At 43.9% G+C, this 21764-nt stretch overlaps 1 protein-coding gene across 5 annotated transcripts in view; it reads right to left on the bottom strand.

The window, feature by feature from the left end:
- The window catches only part of EML4 (EMAP like 4), a 246461-nt gene that overhangs the window by 4954 nt on the left and 219743 nt on the right, over positions 1–21764 (bottom strand). For all 5 annotated transcript variants that reach the window (XM_061625362.1, XM_061625360.1, XM_061625361.1 and 2 more), the window contains 4 exons: positions 21131–21219; positions 18663–18760; positions 7232–7319; positions 1808–1906 (listed from right to left, as the gene is read on the bottom strand). In XM_061625362.1, coding sequence (XP_061481346.1) covers positions 1808–1906; positions 7232–7319; positions 18663–18760; positions 21131–21219 — 374 coding nt within the window. The remainder of the gene's footprint in view (positions 1–1807; positions 1907–7231; positions 7320–18662; positions 18761–21130; positions 21220–21764) is intronic.

Raw genomic sequence — 21764 nt, 5'->3', positions numbered from 1 at the left:
TGAAAAGAGTTTAATGCTACATCATAGTAAAAAGCTTACATGCAGAGAGTCTCACATCCCATAAATGCAGGTGGATGATAATAGTGATATAATGCAATAGAACTGTATTTAATGGTAAAGTATTATAAAACAGAAAGTGCCTATTCAGGCATTTGGGGTGAATGAGGGTAGACTTAAAATGAGAAGGGGCAGGGGACACAAGCAAGCCTTGACCCCAATATCCCTGTGTATGCCAACTCCATCCAGATCTTCCTGCATTCAGCAGAAAGGAGCAAAGGGCGATTCTGAATGTATTGTTAGGGTTCTTGGTCACAGGGAGGATTCTATGTGCATTCACCTGAATGTGCTTAGAATCTTCCTTCAGATCTTTGTGAGAAGGTCTGAAGTGTAGCTGGCATGCGTGGGCATGTTTATTTATTTATTTGCTTGCTTGCTTTATATCCCCCGCCCTTTCTCTCCAGGGCGGCAAACAAAAGCCCTAAAAACACTTTAAAACAACATAAAAACAGACTACAGAATGTTGGAGGTGGGGCTTGCATGCATACCCCACCATTCACTAATTTAAGCCCACATTCATTCACCTAAATGTGGAGTCAGTGTGGTGTAGTGGTTAGAGTGTTGGACTGGGACCTGGGTGACCAAATGCCTGCTTGGCCACTATTAACCTCAGTGGGGGACATTGGGCCAGTCACTGTCTCTCAGACTAGCCTACCTCACAGGGTTGTTATGAGAATAAAATCAGGAAGGGGGATGTTTGTACACCACCTTGAGCTCCTTGGAGTAAAGGTGGGATATATATGTAATAACCAAATCAATAAATAAAGTGCAAATAGGATGAATATTTCTTATGACAGGGGTGGGGAGCCCAACCCCCCAGACCTCTATATCTGACCCTTGGGACTCTCCTCAGCACATGCCTCCTCTCCAGGCCATACCCTTTTGTTTTTTTGCTTGGCTGGAATGTGGCTTGGAGTTGGTATTCTATGCTAGTCTCACCAAGAGTAGACCTATGGCAGTTAATAGACTAACTTGGGTTCATTAATTTCAATGGGTCTGCTGTAAGCGGGACGTAGTTGCATACAACCCTTGAACTGTAATGAGGTCTCTTGCTTGCCTGGATGAAAGATGCACATATGGAAACCTGACTTTTGCATGGTTGGCCTGCAGCCTGCTCCAGAAAGGTAAGATTCATATTAATTGCTCCACTCACCACTGGTGTGCTGCCCTTGGAAGGTGGCCCACGAGGGAATTCAGCCCTCGGCTGAAAAAGGTTCCCCTCCCCATCTTAGGACCTGGCTAAATATTGCACTAAAAAGTGTGCAATGAAAACCTGACAACTTTATCATTATTTTTAACCAAGGATAGAAGTAGTTTTGGAAGGGGGCAATTTGCAGCGTAGCAGTGGAAGCCTAACCCCATTCCCTGCCAAGAGCTTTTTTTGCTGCTCCTCCTTGCACCGCCCCCACCCCAGTGTTTACCCTAGCCAGCATGCATCTGGAACCCTGGGGGCATACGGAGTAAAGCACTGCACATGCAGAAAAAGTTGACCAACCCGTCTTCCTTTTGCTACTTCATTCTAATTGTTCCCTTCTGGAAATAGCTTCTTTAAAAATAATAATAAAAAGAAGCCATTTCATTTACACACATTTTCATGGAACATTTTAGCTAGACTATTAGCCTCAGTTGGAATATTGCATCCCTGCTGAAGTAGTAAACCAAGAAAATGCTGGATAATCATCATCATGCCTCCTTATTTTACAGAACATCACTGATTTAATAAGTACAAAGAGTAGTATTTGCTACTCACCAAATACCTGAAATCCCAGCACACAAGTGTACGTTGTCCAATCTATATCTTTACACTCAGAACGATTCCTCATTAGTTTGCAGCCAGCTGGAATGTCCCCTTCATAAAAAGGCACAACCAATAATGGAATTACATACACGACATTTGGTTTAGCTGTCTGTAACATTAAAGGATTTTCTTTTTAAAATGAGGACCCAAGTTTATACAGATATCCTTCATTCTGAGAGCATCATTTCACCCAGCTATCACCTGTAGGGGTCCCAACCTCAATTTGCTCCAAGTGCCTATCACAGAGGTCACCAACCTTTTCTGGGCTGTTGATGCATTTAGAATTTTAAAAACTGGTGCTGTGGGCACCAGTCACAAAATGGCTGCCATGGGAGGCATGACATAACATGGCTACCATGGGGATGTGGCATAACACAAAATGGTTGCCACATCTAAAAGAGCAGAAAAAGAAACAGGACTACAGAAAGGTGTGGGAATGTTTCCCATCTGTTATGCCTTGGTGACAAAGCAACTACATCAGCCAGCGGTGCACTTACAGAGAGAAGTTCTTTGTACCTCTCCTCTGTTCAGGGCAGATGGGAAGGTACAGGGCCAGCGCCAAATGGCGGCCAGGTTGGGCCCTGGCTGAGGGCCCCTGTGGCCCAGAACCCTGCCACAGATCGCAGGGATGAAGCTTCCAGGCTGCCCACCTGTTTGCTTGCTCTCTGTGTTCTGCTGCTGCACGGGCTGTGCACGCAGGACTGCCATCAACCAAAATGGCAGCAGAAGCTTCTTTAAGGGGCTGATGCCCCTACCACCATCTTGGTTGATGGCAGGCATGTGCACACACGTAGCGTACCACACATGTGTGCCATCAACCGAGATGGCAGTGGCGACATTAGCCCCTTAGAGAAGCCTGCGCTGCCATCTTGGTTGATACAGCCCTGCGCATAGCAGCAGAACACAAGAGAGAGGTAGGTGGAACAGGCAGGAGCCCTGGGAAGGTAGGTGTCCAATCCTGGTATTCAATGAAATGCAGGCATGTCTGAGGGGACATGTTCAATGGAGGAGAGCCAGCAAGAAGAGCAAACGATCTCTTTGTATGTTGTGGATTTTTGAAGGGATATATACTGAGACCTTTTGCAGGCATAACAGAAGCTGCTGCTGGGCACTCTAATACCCCAGGGCACCATATTGGTGACCCAGGCCTAGCAGACTGTGCCACACTGCATCCAATATCCACTGCAGAAATGGTCAAGAGATGGAGTGAAATCATTACCTTGTAGCCATGAGAAAACTAGAAGGCTCAACCACAGGGCATTATCATACGGAAGCTTTTCCACAAAAGAATGACAGGGAGACAACACAGAAGCTGTGTTCATTTGCAACTCATTCATTGCATCTGAAGCTTTTTAAGGGCAAGGCGTAATAACCTTTCAGGATGCAAGCTGGCAACCCCAAGCAATGGGGTGACACGATCACAAGTGAATGAAAAAAATACAATTTCTGCATGGTACCATTCAGAATCAACTGTGCACATGTCACTTTCTGGTGCAAAATCTACTGTGACATGTCTGACGTTCCTCAGCTGACATTCCACTAAGATGCCCATAAAAGTAACACATATTTGAGACTTTGGGAAACATCTTTCCATTGTTTGAAACTACACTTAGGATTTTAGGGCCAGGGGCCTTTGATACCTACCGGCAATGCTAACAGAATTTAAACTTAAACGGTCAATCAAATTGAGACTAAAATGCTAAACCTCACTTCCTTGGCCTTTCATCCCTTGATCTATTCAATGACTTAGAAAGCTTTTAGAGCTATATAGCAGATTTCTTTTTATTATTATCCAAGTGAAAATTCCCATTGTTATCATGAGCAAAGACAAGAGGCTCAGGGTTCTCCCATGAAATCCCTTCTCAGTACTGATTTACTTTTCCCATGGAGTCGCAAGTGTAGCTCTTTATTACCACCCTGGCCTGAGATGATATTTGCAGCCATTCACATATTTGGGGGAAAGTAAAGGGGTACACACACAAAGGCATCACTGGATTGGGGCCACATCAAGAATTATGTGGACACCATTGTTTTTAAGCAGGTGTACCCCTTTTCTTGAGTTTGCCAGTGGTAGACACTGAGAACAAAGCCAGCCCTATCTTCATAGCTCATAAATCCCTTTCATATTTAATAAGAATGAACAAGGTGAGAAACCTTTGGCCCTCCAGATGTTGCTCAACTACAACTCCCATAAGTCCTAGCAAGCATAGCCAATGGCCAGGAATGACGGGAGTTGTAGTTCAGCAATATCTAGAAGGCCAAAGGTTCCCCACCCCTGAGAAAGAAGGATTGCTCAAACACATTTTCCAGAAGGGTAGCCCTGTTTGTTGTTTCTGCTGCTGTCTAAGGTAGCACTAAGGGTGATATGCAACGTCGTGCAGGTGGATGCAGCAGGTCTCTTTTAAAGGGTCTCCCAACCCTCCAGAGCAAATTTTGGGGACACGGGGGAGGGGAAAGAGAGGAAGGGTAAGCAACTCTGCCCAAGTGGACATCACAACTGCGTGTCATGCTAACAACCCGGCTCCTAACTAGGCGTCCATGGAGGGGCGCATTCCCTGAATGATGTTTCATACATGGAACACTCCTGCCAGCAGAAGGGGAGATGATTTTCATCAGTTCCTTCTTCCCCCTGCAGCCTTGGGGGACTCTTCAGAGCAGCATGAGAGGCAGTCAAGGGAATAGGAAGAACTGGCAAAAATGGTCTCCCTCCTTCTGCCAGTGGGAGCTTCCACTGGATCTTGGTCTGCCCATAAGCAGAAGGAGCCCTTCCATGGTAAGGATCCAAGTCTAACAATGCTATTATGACGTAAGCTTTTGCAAACTGAAAGCTTATGGCAAAAGACAATCAGGACAAGGATCACAGCTAGTGCAACAGTACTTTACCCCAGCTCCTCCCTCTTGCACGCTCCATGCCCTCACCAAATCTGTTCTGGAGGGTTGGGGGAACTTCTAAAACAGATTTAGAGGGAGAAGAGGGTGAAAGGCCCACTGCACTAGTGGTTATCCTTGTGCTGATGGGACCTTGACTTAGTGCTACATTGGATACAACCCATAATAAATACATGTACCACAGGGCCTTCTGTTATCAAACACATTTGGCACTTACAATTTTTATATTGGAGATGGGGAACCTGTAGCTGTCTGGATGTTGTGGACTCCAACCCGTCAAGCACACATGGCCAATGGTCAAGGATGATGGGAATGGTAGTCCAACAACATCTAGAGGTTCACAGGTTCCTCCATTCTTGTCATAACATTCCTTTCCAGTCCTTCAAAGCTTGCTGCCTTTCACAATTTGTCTGGGCATTCTCATTTGCAGGCAACTGCAAGTTTGAAACAACTGGCAGGCAAAAGCAAGTTTATTAGGAGTAGGAGCATGCTGTTAAAAGATGGCCAGAATACTTTTGCCATTTGCCTTTTTAAAGAGAGCTAAAACACACCCATACCAAATTGGTGCACCGCATACCTTTTCTCACACTTCATTTTTTAATGCAGATGAAAAAGACATACGATCTTCTAAACCAGTTTCCCATTGCTTAGATTGAACAAATGGGAGGCTAATTTTATGCATTCTACATAAAAGACCAATACAAGGTAGCTGTTAAACAATATCTTAAAAACATATTAAGACCCTATGAAATTGTCTTTCAGAGAACATTATAGACTTAATATATAAGAGATCCCACGTTAGGTCTCCACAGACAAACAGTTCAAAGTTGGGATATGGAGGAGGAATGCCTCCCTTACTTGCAAGCTCATATGTGGAGAGGTTCCCAAGCAGTTTAGGGCAAGGATTTTCAACTATTTTGGATTTATGGGCACATCTGTAATCAGGAGAAACTGTTATGGGCATGACACACACCCTGCCACCAAGCACACACCACAACCTATTCTATTGGTTACAACAGAATGCTCCTTTCAAGCCTAATTTCAGCAGAGGAGGGACATGGACGCTGTAGGTGTCATGGATGGCTTCTGTGGGCACATGTGCACTTGAGGGCAGCACACTTATGACCCCCGGTTTAGGACATTGCAAGTCAAATGTAATACTCTAAAATTTCACCTGAAAACTATCTTAAAAACAGCAAGAGACATGTAACTATTATTTTATTTTTACACACATTACAGTACAATCCAGAATCTTTTGCCCCAATGATCCAAAATCAACACCCTCCCAAACAACAACAAGTCCTTGCGGAAAAGATATAAACCCATGAAACTGACCAATACTAGGCCAGTATTTTCTACTCTGGCTGGCAGTGGCTCTCCAAGATCACAGGTTTTTTTTTTAAAAAAAATGGAAGGATTGATCCAGGACTGTATGGGTCCTCCGTAATGAAAAGGCTGGGGATGCTATTCTTTATTTGCTCATAAAGAAATACAATACAGGACATAATCTGTAGATCCAACAGGGGTTTTCACACGGGTTTGACCCAAGTCACTTCACTACTAACATTCAATCAGTTTTGTTCTATCACTTCTATGTCCTGTGCATGTCTTGAAGTGCATCTTCTAGTGTTAGTTCAAGAGTATAAATTGAGAATCAAATGTTACCTAGGTGTTGCTGGATTACAACTTCTATCATCATGACCACTGACTATGCTGTCTGGGGCTGATGGGAGTTGGAGTCCAACAACATCAGGTCTACCACACCTGGCCTAAGGCAAGCCACTCTCTCACGAGGATATATAATCATCGGCCTACCTCCAGTGTCATAGTAAAAATTAGTGAGGACTCATATGCAAAACCGCATGCAGCCCCAGCCATGTGCTGGGATCCTCAGAAGCTCAACTTCACTCCATTTGTGGAATCCCAGACAGTTAAACCTAGGAGTGAATCGAGCCCAAACAAGCTGCCATATCCTGCTGGTGTCCTGCATTTGGTTTGGTGGGGTCACAGGCTGTGTAGGCCTAATGTATATGAAGCACTTTGAGCACCTAAGGAAAAGTGTTAAATACATACGAAGTATTATTATTATTTTATTGCTAAAGTATAGTCTTTAAAATGTCAGCAAGTGTCTGCACCAGTAAATGACAAGAGGCTCTAATTTGTCAAGCGTGTGTGCCATTTTCAAAGCTGAAAACTTGCCTCGTGACACATCACACACCAGCACCACTCTCCCCTGTAAATTGTTACACTGATTGTTGTTCTTGCAGAGATGTAAGCTATATTTGGAAGCACTCTTAGTAAAAAGCAGCTTTGAATAATATCAGAAGGTCAGGCTGCCAAAGGTCACATCCGTATCCTCTGTCAACAAGTGTTTTGCACCCATAGCTTGGTTTGTGTCAGTTCTCTCTCTCTCCCTCCCCCAGTACGTCCCACTATGATTGTTCAGGTGCTTTTGTAGGCTGGAGGTAATTACAGCTTTGTACTCACAGTATAGTATTTCATAGTCTCCCGAGTTTGACATTATGTACTTATTTTCTGGGGACCAGTCAAGGTGCGTAATATAGCTGGAATGTCCCTAAAACACACATGTACAAACACAAAAGACAAACAAACAAGCTATCAAAATTCCAATTATCAGTCAGAATTATTTCCACCTCCTTCACTGTTTAATCCCCCTTTAAAAGGTTTATATAAACAAAATGATACTACTGACTGTAAGAGCAATTTATCAAGTTCCATTCATTTTGATGGAGGGCACATAGATGCCCATGAATGAGATTGTATAGGTTCTGTGTATTGCAACCTACAGATATGTATGCTAAAGTTCTTCTATCTGGTTATTACAATTGGTTTTTTCCTGTGTTAAAATTTTTCCCCATCCACAACAAATGCAAAAAGACAGAATGCTAAACGACAGGGCTGTGGAGTCGGAAGCAATTTTGGGTGGAGTCGGAGTCAGTAGAAATGTACCGACTCCAGCTTCAAAATAAAATTAATATTTTAATATTAATATTAATATACATTTGCCATTTATGAAGTGCCCTCCGTGGCGCAGAGTGGTAAGCAATCCCACCCCATATATACGGTCTGCCTAGTAAACATCGCAAGACGTCACTCTAAGAGTCGGAAACGACTCGCACTATAAGTGCGGGGACACCTTTACCTTTACCTTCTTGCCATTTATGAAGGAGTTGGAGTCAGACAATAGGAAAATAGAGGAGTTGGAGTCAAAGGTTTGATGTACCGACTCCACAGCCCTGCTAAACGATATGCAAGAACATAATGAAAAAGGACTGTCTGAAGTGAGCTATGCCAAATTCACACCCAGCAAATAGTAAGAGAAAGAATGGATTAAAAATCCAGGTATAAGTAGGTTCAGACATGCTAAGCCATGAGGTAGCCATGTGCTTGTGCTGTCCCTCCTCCCCCTGCTTGCTGATTTTTCCTCTTAGACCCTGTGGCAAATCATAGTTTGCCAGCACATTCGAACTTTGACAAAACATGGCTTCCTGGTTCATATGTAACAGCAGACTATGTTTACAACTAAATTGGGAGCAACAGGGGAAACACAGGGCTCATTCACATTATGTCAAACCCTGGTTCTGTGTTACATCTGAGCTGGCTTATAGTCAAGGACTGTAGCAGCTATTTCTGCAATTGAATTACTATTTCCCCAGCTGCAGCTACAGAGGGAAATGGTTATTGTGAGATTTAAGTGCATATGGACTGGTTCACACCAAGATTTCTTCATACAATTCAAAATGCAAGAAGACCAATGGGGTGGGGTGGTTGAAGCAGCTGGGCTCACATGTGTGAACTAGCTTTTGAAATTTTTCCAGTAGGTTTGGAAGGCATGCAATGGAGTTAAACAAGAAAAAAAAATCAACTTAACTCCCCCCAACCCCCAAAACCTCGATCTTTTATGATGCTGGAAGCTAGTACTAACATTAGGGGAGGAGGAGACGGACAGTCATTTACTAGTTCATGCCAGACATTTGGCAGCTGTTAAAATTCCTACAGGAGGCAGAGAAGAGAGAAAAAAAACAATTGGGGGCACTCTTGTGCTGGAAAATCCCTTCGAGCAAGTAACTGTGACAGGAGAGATCTGAACATGACTTTGTTGCAATAGTCCAAATAGCAGAGTTTTATATTCCATTCAAAAGAAAAATCTCCCCTCGGCAGCTACCACAGTGAAAGAGACATTTTACACTTTGCATTTTACACAGACTGTAAACATTGTGAGGGTAGTTTCCATTGGCACCTTTGCCTTGTAAAAATGAACAGAGAGTGAACAGGAAGCTACTTTTCTCATTGCTAACAACTGTCTGCTTGGATTTGACAACTACCCGTGAGAGTGTTATATATCTCTGTCTGGGTACCCAATGGGATAAAGGAGTCTACTTGTGTTCAAGCAAACATGAGCAGAAACTGCTTCAGACCTTCCCCACACAACATGGGAAAGGTTGGGAATGAATGGACATATGTGGCACATGCAAGGATGTTGGGGCAGGAGTTTTTATTTATTTTTATTTATTTTATTTCATTTTTAAACCGCCCATAGCGAATAGCTCTCTGGGCGGTGTACAAAAGATTAAAAGTACAGAAAGTACAGAGTTGTGTGCGTACCCCTGCCCTTTGACATTTTTGTGTGTTCATGCAAATGCCTGAATATGCCTCTCTGTCTTTATCTCCCTCTCCATATACAGCTTCACAATGTAAAGGCTTTGGTAATATCGGGTTTCTGAAGCAGCTGCTTGGATACAATGCCATCATGTTACATAGTAGACCTCGTTTAATGATCAATGGATGCATTATGTACACACACACGAATCACAACGTGAAGGTAGCATCTTCACTGCATGTACCATCACTATACAAAGCCACCAGTGTATGCTGAAGATACAGTTTAATGCACATGGAACACACCTCTTTCTGGTGCCAGAAATATGAATTATGTACTATTATAAGTATGGTACAGTGTAAGAGAGCCTGACGCATGCCTGGCCATCTGGAAAACATCTGCCTGGGCTGAACTTGGGTTTGAACATGAACTGCAGAATTTAATCTGAATAAGCACATCAACTTTCATTCTAATATATCCCAGTTTTCAAGGGACATATCACCCCTTTCAAATCGATGCAGAGTTTCCATTCCAGTGTCTTCATTTTCAAGAGATATAGAACACTGCATCGTATTTTCTTCTGCTGGGTGGTGAGGATGTTGAGCTATTATTCAAACATGTATACGCACACCACCACCCTGAATTCACAGACCACACTAAATTCTGATCTCATATTCAGAGTCATTATATTACAAAACAAACAAAACAGAATGCCAATGGGCTGAGCTAAAGTGGGCCAATTATTCCATGATACAATATACAGAAACTGCACCCAAAACCATCATTTTAGGATACAGAAACATTCCCAGAACTAGCAAATGAAATAATGGAAACTGAAATCTTGGGAGTCTTTACTATATATAAACTACAAATAACATAACTGACATAGGGAAATTAACAGGAAGGCAATCCAGAGCTTATCATAGGAATAGTAGGGTTGGGAAGGAGTCTCTATTGCACCCTTTGGCTGACCAATTCTCCAAAGCAAAACAGAGTACCTTGTATCTAAAGCAAACCCACACAACTTCCAGCCAGCAAAGTCGAATATGGGCCACTAGCCAGGTGCTTGAGAGTTCTGTTGTTTTTGCAGCCGCAGGCAGGCCACAATAAATGTGTGTCATTAGAGGGATCAGAGTCTGGGAGGTATGTTTTGGCTGCAATAATAAAAGGGCAGAAAGGGCAAAGGGGCAGCCATACAGACCCAGACTGGGAAGGAATTTGAGGCAGATAAAGTTGGGGAAAGGGGTCACAGAAGGGACAGGGCTTGGGAAAGCATTAACCAGTATTAAACAACAACCAACCAAACCCTAAAGCAAGTTCAGCAGTACAGAATTTTGTAAGGACCGTCAAGAAATTCCAGGTGTGATCTGTTGACCAGTCTATCAGCATCCTTTTCCTGCTTCGTTTTACAGATGGCTGTGACCATGAAGGAAGTAACTAAAGAAGTCCCAGCTGTGCCTAACTATGAAGTCTGTAGGGCAGGGAATGAGTAGCAATCCCTGGTGCACAGCCATCCCTCCTAGTTCCCACTATGTCAGTGGTTGTAGCCAGATGTGCCAGCACGACCTGCTATATTTGTGCACAAGCTTCTTTTTATTTATTTTATTTATTTATTAAATTTATATACCGCCCGACTAGCAATAGCTCTCTGGGCGGTGAACATAAAACAGCATAAAAATACAATAAATAACAAAACAATACTAAAATACAAGCAACAATCCAACACAATAAACATTTTTAAAATTAAATCAGTGTAATTTAAAATGCTTCAGAGAATAGGAAGGTTTTGACCTGGCGCCGGAAGGAGAGCAGAGTCGGCGCCAGGCGTACTTCCTCGGGGAGACTGTTCCATAGTTCGGGGGCCACCACTGAGAAGGCCCTAGATCTTGTCATCACCCTCCGGGCCTCCCTGTGAGTTGGAACCCGGAGGAGGGCCTTCGTAGCAGAACGTAGTGCACGGGCCGGTTCATATCGGAAGAGGCGTTCCGCAAGGTATCGTGGTCCCGCACCGTATAAGGCTTTATAGGTTAATACCAACACTTTGAATCTAGCCCGGAAACATATTGGCAACCAGTGCAAGCTGGCCAGAACAGGTGTTATATGCTCGGACCGCTTGGTCCTTGTCAGCAATCTGGCCGCCGCATTTTGCACTAGTTGTAGCTTCCGAACTGTCTTCAAAGGTAGCCCTACGTAAAGCGCATTACAGTAATCCAAACGTGAGGTTACCAGAGCATGTACCACTGATGTAAGGTCCTCTTTACTCAAATAGGGACGTAGCTGGGCTACCAACCGAAGTTGGTAAAACGCATTCCTAACCACCGAGGCTACTTGAGCCTCAAGTGAGAGGGAAGAGTCTAAAAAGACTCCCAGACTACGAACCCGGTCCTTTAGGGGGAGTGTAACCCCGTCCAGGACAGGGTATATATCCACCATCCGATCAGAGAACCCGTCCACCAACAGCATCTCAGTCTTGTCTGGATTGAGCTTCAGTTTGTTAACTCTCATCCAGTCCATTGTCGAGGCCAGGCAACGGTTCAGCAAATCGACAGCCTCACCTGAAGAAGATGAAAAGGAGAAGTAGAGCTGCGTGTCATCAGCATACTGATGACAACGCACTCCAAAACTCCTGATGACCTCTCCCAACGGCTTCATGTAGATATTACAAAGCAGGGGGGACAAAACTGACCCCTGCGGGACCCCATATTGGAGAGCCCGCGGTGTCGAGCAATGTTCCCCAAGCACTACCTTCTGGAGACGACCCGCCAAGTAGGAGCGGAACCACTGCCAAGCAGTACCTCCAACTCCCAACTCCGCGAGCCTCTCCAGAAGGATACCATGGTCGATGGTATCAAAAGCCGCTGAGAGATCAAGGAGAATCAACAGAGTTACACTCCCTCTGTCTCTTTCCCGACATAGGTCATCGTACAGGGCGACCAAGGCTGTCTCAGTGCCAAAACCGGGCCTAAAACCCGATTGAAATGGATCTAGATAATCAGTTTCATCCAATAGCGCCTGGAGCTGGCCAGCAACCACCCGTTCCAAGACCTTGCCCAGGAATGGAACATTCGCCACTGGCCTGTAGCTGTTAAAATTGTCTGGGTCCAAGGAAGGCTTTTTCAGGAGTGGTCTCACCACTGCCTCTTTCAGACAGCCCGGGACCACTCCCTCTCGTAAAGAGGCATTTATCACTTCCTTGGCCCAGCTACCTGTTCCATTCCTACTAGTTTTTATCAGCCAGGAGGGGCAAGGATCCAGTACCGAAGTGGTTGCACGTACCTGTCCAAGCACCTTGTCCACGTCCTCGAGTTGAACCAACTGAAGCTCATCCAACAAAACAGGACAAGACTGTGCTCCGGACATCTCACTAGGATCTACTGCTATAACTTGAGAGTCTAGGTCCCGGCGGATACATGAGATCTTATTCTGGAAGTGATCGGCAAACTGATTACAGCAGGCCTCCGATGATTCCACCGTGTCCGGAGGGTTTGAATGGAGAAGCCCCCGGACAACTCGAAAGAGCTCCGCTGGGCGGCAAAGAGATGATTTAATAGTGGCAGCAAAATGATGTTTTTTAGCTGCCTTCACTGCTCCTACATAGAGCTTAGTCGAAGCACTAACCAGCGCATAATTGTATCCGTCGGGAGTTCGTCTCCATTTCCGCTCAAGCCTCCTCCTATCTTGCTTCATCGCTCTCAGCTCCGGAGTATACCATGGAGCTGTATGAGCTCTACACAGGAGAGGGCGTGCAGGAGCGATCGTGTTTACAGCCCGGGTCATCTCCGTATTCCACAGAGCGACCAGGGCTTCAGCAGGAGCGCCAGTCCTATCAGCCGGAAAATCCCCCAGAGCCCTTTGAAAACCTTCAGGATCCATTAGTCTCCGGGGGCGGACCATTTTAATAAGTCCCCCACACTTGCAGAGGGAAGAGGTTACTGAAAGTCTAAACTTCAGCAAGCAGTGGTCTGTCCATGACAAAGGGAGTGTTGTAAAACTCCCCACATCCAGATCACTTTCCCCATGCTCAGTAGCAAAAACAAGGTCTAGAGTGTGCCCCGATACATGTGTTGGACCACTAACATATTGAGACAGCCCCATGGCTGTCATGGAAGCCATGAAGTCCTGAGCCGCGCCAGACAAAGTGGTCTCGGCATGAATGTTGAAATCCCCCAGTACTATTAGTCTGGGGGACCTCAACAATATATCCGAGACCACTTCCGCCAGCTCAGTTAGGGAAGCCATTGGGCAGCAAGGTGGGCGGTACACCAAAAGGATTCCCAGCCTGTCCCTCTGGCCCAACACAAGGCGCAAACACTCCAGGCCAGTAACTGAATGAACATGGTGCTTGGTGAGTGAGATGGAACTCTTATAGACGACAGCAACCCCACCTCCCCGACCCTCAGATCTACCATGATGCTGAACCAAGTACCCCGGTGGGCAGAGCTGAGAGAGATCAACTCCTCCCTGCTCACCCACCCAGGTCTCGGTTATACATGCCAGATCGGCTGCCTCATCCACAATCAAATCGTGGACGAGGGAGGTTTTATTATATACCGATCTGGCATTTAATAACAGCAACTGGAGATCTGAGAGTTGGCTGATAGGACTACCAACGACCTTGCGGGTGTGGGAAGGACCGGAACAAGGCACAGCCACAACATGTCTGGACCGCGTTCCCCTTACCTGGCACGTCCTTCTCACAGCGCCATACCTTCCTTTGCCCGTCACTACGGCAATTGGGGCCCCCTCAAGTCTCCCCGCCTGATGGATAAAACTCTCTCCGAAGCACATAATACAACTAAAATATACAACAATTAAACGTATAAAAACAGCTATATATACAGCCATATATACAGCATATAAACATACACACTCACTCAGACATACATTCATATAATCAGGCACCCATTCATCTCAAATTGCATCAACACACACACACACACACACACACACACACACACACACAAAAGAAAAGAAAAGAAAAAGAAAGGAGCAGCACAGCAGCAGCAGCCTCTCCTTCCCTTGGGGCGATGCTTTCTTTCTCCTGCAGGCCCTGGGTCTCCCAGGCCACCTCAGCCAGCCGGCTTATGTATCCCTCCAAAGAGGGACAGGTGGTAAGAATCAGTCCTGGCTGGCTGGGTACCTGGGGCCTGGTCTTGCCAGGCAGAAGTCCCTCAGGGAAGGGTGGTGGAGATGGTGGTCCCACAGTAGCAGCAGCAGCAGCAGCACAGCAGCAGCAGCACAGCAGCAGCAGCCTCTCCTTCCCTTGGGGCGATGCTTTCTTTCTCCTGCAGGCCCTGGGTCTTGTTTTCCCAGTCTACTTCCTAAATAATGTCTCAAAATTGGTTGATCTACTATCCGCCTACCAACAGCAACAATATGGACATCTACACCAATATACCTAATACAGTATTGCAAAGTATCTTGAATGATTTAAAATGGCTAAAACCCAACCAAACAACCAGGAAAAAAAATCTGGAGTGCTGTAATGAATGTGCCTGCAATGCATAATTTTAACATTTATCAGTCATCAGCTTTATGTTATTTTGACAAATAATTATGCCAAATTAGAAATTCCCCACAAGGGGGCAATAGATATTATAGATACATAATCCTGGAGCACTGAAACATGAGGATAAATACCATGTGGTCTAGTGATAAAGACCACATCAACAACTGGGAGCGGTATGAGTGAAAATGTTCTCTATGTATTTCCTGTGCAATTTAGCGGAAAAATATGAAGCTACATTTTCAACAAATCAGAGAATTGGTCCCGGAGCATGGCCTGAAGGCATATGATTCAACAACCTTGCTGAAGCAGGGCCGGGTCTACTTGGGAGACAGCATAGATTGGAACCATGTGCATCCTGCCTTGAGTTTCCTCATGGAAGAAAGGTGGGATATAAATGTAAAGAAATTATTTGGTATTATCTACTCTGACTGGCTATGGCTCTCAGGCAAAGGTCTTTTCCAGCACTTTGTACCCAGAATCCTTGTCACTGGAGATGCCAAGGGTTGAACCTGACACCTTCATGCAAAGCATGTGCTCTATCCAGCCAAATCCAGGTGAGTAGGAAGAAGAGGGCTGTGCCTTTAAAAAAAATGGGGAGAGGTTGCAGCTCAGTGGCAAAGCTTTGCATGCAGAAGACTCAGGTTCACTCTCTTGAATGTACAGGTAGGTGGGAAAGACCCTGCCTAAAACCCAGGAGAGCTGTTGCCAGCCAGTGTAGACAAAACTGAACCAGATGGATCACAATATCTGACTGTGTATTAGAAAGCTTCCTATGTTTTTCTATCTGAGGCACACCCCTTGTTGCATGACATTCCATCTTTCCAACTTGTGGCATTTATTCCAGAATAACTATAATCTCTGACACCCATATCCATAATTATTCACTAATAAGCAAAAACTTTGAGGTTTAAGAACGTACCTATAGCCCCCAGATATTTCTATCAAACTTTAAAAAGCAGGGAAATTGGGAAGCTATAGTGAATGCACCACGGGAGCAGGAGCCCTCACCTCCTCTCTGAGATATTGTACTGCTCTACAAATTTGTCAAAATGCAAACACAATTTGTGTTGGTCTTTCACAGCCCAATCCACTTCCTGTGTAGCTTGGAAGAATTTGGTAATGTGCCTTTGAGTACATGGTGGGTAGTGGGGAAGAGGGGAGCAGAAGGAGGGGGAGGGGTAAAGGGAGGGGGAGGGGAGGGGTGAAGGGGGAGGGAAGGGGCAAAAGGGAGGTGATGGGAGGGAGGAGGAGGAGGGGAGAGCAGGTTTGATCACTTGCATGCTTATTGAGTTCAATGTAATTTACTCCCATGCAGTCATGCTTAGGATAGGTAAAGCTGACCATGGGGGAGGACTGGGAGGGCAGAGGGGAGGGAAAGGAGGAGGACAAGGAAGGGATTAGAGGGGGATGGGGAGGGGAAGAGGGGTGAAGGGGGAGGTAAAGGTCAAGAGGGAGGGGATAGGTGGGAGGAGGGGGGCAGGTTCGATCATTTGCATGCTTTTTGAGTTCAGTGGGATTTACTCCAGTGCAATCATGCTTAGGAAAGGTGAAAATGACCTGGGGTAGGGGCAGGGAGGTGAGGAGGAGGACAGGAAGGGGAGGGAAGAGGAGGAGGGGAGGAGATTGGGTGGGTGGGCACTGGACAGAGGTGAAGCCCCTTTGCTTTCCAAAAGGAAAACATTGTGTACAGTATCATTCTTTTTCAGGGTTTCCTCCACCTTTCTGTTCTGCATTCTTTGGGGGAACCCATGACTGTGTAAAGTGAAATCAAAGTCTGGTGTGGGTGTGGCCCCCTGATTAGGCAAGCCCAGTAGCTGTGAGTCTGGCTTTTAGAACACTGACAGTTGGTTCTTACTGAGCATGCCTGACATTAGAGCCTGATTTTATCCATTTTATGCCTTCTACGTTAAATTTTACCTTTATAGTCCCTTTAGTACCACTCCCTATATATATTTATGTGTGTGTGTGCGCGCGCACGTATATATATATACATATATATTATGTATTTTAATTGTATTTTATGTATTTTAATTTATTTTAATGTTTTTGTGATTTTACTGTTTACAATTTTATTATGTACGTGTTTAATTCTAATTTTGTAAGGTCAGCAATAGGATTACAGGTACTCTGTGAACATGGTTGATTTTTAATTCATTTCAACAAATTATAAGAACTCTGACAGAAAAAAGTCCAAAAGGGGTCTGGTTTCATTTTCTCTCTTTTTACACTTTGAACTTTCAATTCTCTCTGACTGTTTTGTGTATCGCCATGAAAATTGAGAGGGTTGTTAAGCAAGCGTTTCTGAGTTCAGGACTATAAGTTTTGTAAGGTCTTATTTGAAATGAGCTTATGGGAAGCATCAGAATGGCATGGGGGTATTTTCATTTAACATTGTGGAATGCAAAAAATCCACATGCTGACTATAGTATACAGCCACTCTTGTGGCTATATAACTAATGCTGTATAATACTTAAATAACCCATTTACATGGGAGGGAAGGACCCACACAACTGATTCCATCCACATGGTTCCAGCTTTCTAACATCACCACAGTTGAGTTGGAAGTGATTCCTACACTGCTGCAGTAACATACAAAGGGACCCAAAGAATGGGAGGACTCCAATGATTTTATCACCCTTTAAAAAATCAACCTGAATCCTGAAGGGTGCTCATTCATCCTGGATCATACATCTCCCAAATGTTGCTCTATATACTCCTTGCTTATCATACTACTCCCACAAATGGTGATGTATACACTGGACCTCTCATGAAACTTGTAATTCTTCACCCTTTCCAAGCAAGCCCATCCAAATATATCCTGGATATCCATGAAAGCAACACTGTGCCATGTGAAAACAGAGAGCATGGAGAAAATAATGAAATAACAGAATTTTCTCCAAAGATGTGGCCCAAGAAAATACCAACAGACAAGGCTGGAAAAATAATTAAAGCTGAAAATATAACATTATTTCAAGTATGACTTGATATGTTACAAGTCTGCTTCAAAACATGAACAGTGGAAGTTATTTATCAATTCAACATGTGTTTACAATTCACATGCAGTGCTAATGTGGCACATTATGAATTTGGATGTGGGGACCCAACTTCAACTTCCTACTTAAATTTTTTTGACCTATACAAAGTGGTTCTAGGCTGTTTGCTCTCTGACTTTCCAATGGAAAAGTTTGTAAAATAAATAAGGGCAAGAGCTGCATAGTACATTTTAAACTGGAAAAAGTGCAGAGGTGGCTAACCTTTTTTTAGGCCAAAGGCCACAATGACCCATGAACAACTCTCTGGGGGCCACATGTCAGAGTGGATGTGGCCAAAGTGTAAGTCAGTGTGGCTTTGTTTTTTTAAAAAATGACATGTTTTGGGGGGGGGGCTTTGGGGGAGTCACGAAAACCATTTGATATCACAGAATCATAGCAGTAAACTTACAGAAGTGGTTATTTTAAAAGTATTTTAATTTTTTTTTAAAAAAATGACTTATTTGGGGGGATCTTTGGAGGCATAAAAATCTTTTGGAATCACACGCCCACAGCAAGGACCTATGGGATGAGTCTTTAAATTGTTTTTTTTAAAAAAATGAAATGAAATATAATTTTTAAATGATAATTTTGGGAGTCTTGTGGGAGCGCAAAAAAACCTTTTTTGGGGCCCATGTCACCCATGGGCTACAAGTTTGCCACCCCTGCTCTAGAGACACATACTCCCACATAAGTTTGCAGCTGTGTTACAGATAAAATCCCATTATTGTCACTAATTCATGCTACATAAAAACTTACAGTGCACTTCCCATATCTGCTGTACTTCCTTCCATTTTCTGTTACTGTGTAGAGGTAAATGAAATTATCGTGGGATCCCACTGCAAGTAAGGTGCCATCTGCAATACAAATGAGAAACAAACATGCATGTTGTGCTATCCAGTATTGACTGGCACACCAAACTTATTTCAGAAGTGCTTGGGGAGGGGATGACACCTCAAACACACACATAGCAATATCAGAGCCCATGTGATGTCCTCATTATGGGTTATGGATGGAAGATTTAAAACGTCCTATGAGCTTATCATTTTCCAAAACAGAAGGGATGGGGAGCATATGGCCCCCCAGATATTGTTCAGCAGCAACCCCCGCCATCCCTGACAACTGGTCATGCTGGTTGAAGCTGATGGGAGCTGGAGTCCAACAACTTCTGGAGGGCCACAGGTTCCCCATCCCTGCCATATAGGCTAGCCTCTAGGAACCAATAGCTGGATTGGATCCAGAGAACTGCAACAAGAAAGAAACTTGCAGACAGCGACTTCCCTACTGCTATTCTGGAAGGATGGGGGGGGGGAATGAATTAAATCAGATGGAGAACCCTTGTACAAGCCAAACTCCACTTAATGCTTCCATTCAATTTTCAGCATCCCCCTTCCCCCACTGTTTGATAGAGTCCCCCTACTATATAGAACAATCCATCCATAGTGCAAAGCATCTGTACACAACACTTTGTTTTTAAAGAGTTACTTCATACATGACTGTTTTTAAGCATACAACTAAAAATATCTAAGTGGCAGATAAATTCATCAGAGAGTCAGGGCTGGTTACAAAGCCACAGAGTGTATGTTTCATGGTAAACCAGGATTTGCTGCAGTGCAACATGTGAATTTGCTCACCCATAGTCAGAGATATACTGACCCTTCCCTACTAGTTTAAGCCTGGTTATCCAATGAAGACCTGGCTTTAGAAACAACAACTCCAAAATCTACTGCTATGCTGTTCAAGTATTATTGCACTGGTATGGTTTTTGTTTGTTATTTATTGCAATGTTTAGGTTTTACGTTGATTTTTGTAAGCTACCCAAAAACATTGGAAAGGTAAGGTATAGATTTACTAAACAATTTAAAAAAATTATTTGTTGCACAAAAAAAAAGAAACATGTAGAAAGGCTCTTAGAGTAGCACTAGCATATCTGTAGGATGTAGGCATTTTCTTCTTCTTTGTATTCAGGTTAAGAAAAATCTGCATTAACTGTGAATTCTAAACAGGATCATGAAAATATTTGTCCATTTAAATGTCTTAATTTAAGCACAATTAGCTGTGTTAGGGGCCTGAAACATGACAAGAGTCCTCTGAAGTGTCTGCAAATGATAATTATTTCCATTACACCATAAGCTGATGCACACAGAAGGAATGAAAGTCAGTGTCAACTGTCAATTTGTCAGACTTGGAAAAAGGAGGAGATGAAGGAGGACAGACTGTTACTCTGATGTTGGCTGTCTCCCAAAGAGAATCCTAGCTAAAACCTTACAGTCACAATGTTGTGCACTAATACATGCAGGTTATGTAGAGCATGGAGCTCTAGTATAACCTTCCCTAGAAATGTAGCCTTCCTTGCTTGGCACACCATGACATGGGATACTACTTGTTTTAAGATAAGGAACTTCTGCCTTCCAATGGAACATGAAAGATCTCCTGCACAGGCTACCCTCAGTAGGAAGCAGAGCTGCAGATGAGGACCTGAACATGAACGAGCTGTCGGAGATCAGGCTTGAAACAAATGCCCTGCCATGTCATTGCATGCCTGGCAAATCAATGATGCATCTGGCATGAAAACAGCATAGCAAAAACTCCCATTGGTTCTTCTTTCCCCTAATATATCTTACAACAAGCAGGAAATGGTAACTAATAAGGACTGCTTTGCCTCCTTGGGAAAAAAAGCTGCCATTAATTATTTAAGCTGCCAAGCTGTTACAACAGCAGTACAGAAATTGGCAGGTATGTTAAATCAGAGCTCAAGATATCAGACTCCTGAAAATATTAAGAGCATAAACAACTTAATAATGTGCAAAGATTATTGGAGTGCTGAGGCCTAGATCCATTCAGCAGTTGTTCTACATGCCTGAGCCAGAGGCACTATAACTCCATAAGAAATCATCCTATTGTTGTAGCCCTGCTCATACCTGGTTTGTTATTTTTTCCATCTGAATTCACATCTCTAAACGCTTTATTTAGCCTGCTATTCATGGAGACAGGCTGGCAAACAGTATTGTTGAATCGGGTGCAGCCAAAGTACAAGTGAAATTCTTAATTTCTTCACCTGTTTTACAAATGACCTATTTTGTTAATGCTGGAATATAATTTGACATGGGTGTTAAAGTCATGCTAAGAGCTATGTAGTGGTACTGTAAAGCACCTTTTTAAAGGAGAAACTAAAACTCATGTTTAGAAGGATGCAAACACTGTAAATTCACTGCGGTTCTCCCTACCTACTGTGTAGCGCATCACTGAGAGCTGCTCATTGCCATCTGTATGTATTGAAACCAAATCTCTGGTTTCGGCATCCAGAACAAACCACCTGTAAAGGAGAAGTAGAAGGGAAATATTCTAGGAAAAGATACTTTCAAATTTTAAAAAGCTATGATCAAACCCATTTGACAATGGACCCCAAGTGACATGCAATGCTGAAAAATGCATTCTTTGTGAAAAATAGTTTATATTGTTTGTTTAGGAGGTGCTTTGGGAATGAGGGACACGTGTGATACCACTCCAATTTCAGTGACCATAGGCAGAGGGAGATTTGGCCCTGAATAGGTGATAAGTTGCCATGCAAGGCAAGGGCAAGGTTATCTACACCTGCTTCTTCCTTGCTCCCACCCCTCCCATGGTCAGATTCCTGATTGCTCATTTGTGTGCTCACTGGCCTGTGTGTGCTGTTTAACACCGGATTGGTACATAATAAGACCTTGGTTAGACATGACTTGATCATGGATGGGGGTGCCGCTCTGGCACACATTAACAAAACCTGGGTGGGTGTGGTGGGAGGAGTTGATCTGACTTAGCTGTGCCTGCCCAGATATTTGGTGTTGGCATCAGTGCAGACTGTGAGGATGGAGGGTAGGA

This window comes from Rhineura floridana, chromosome 4 (genome assembly GCF_030035675.1).
Source record: "Rhineura floridana isolate rRhiFlo1 chromosome 4, rRhiFlo1.hap2, whole genome shotgun sequence".
NCBI classification, from domain to species: domain Eukaryota; kingdom Metazoa; phylum Chordata; class Lepidosauria; order Squamata; family Rhineuridae; genus Rhineura; species Rhineura floridana.
This window is presented reverse-complemented; position numbering and strand designations above follow the sequence as displayed.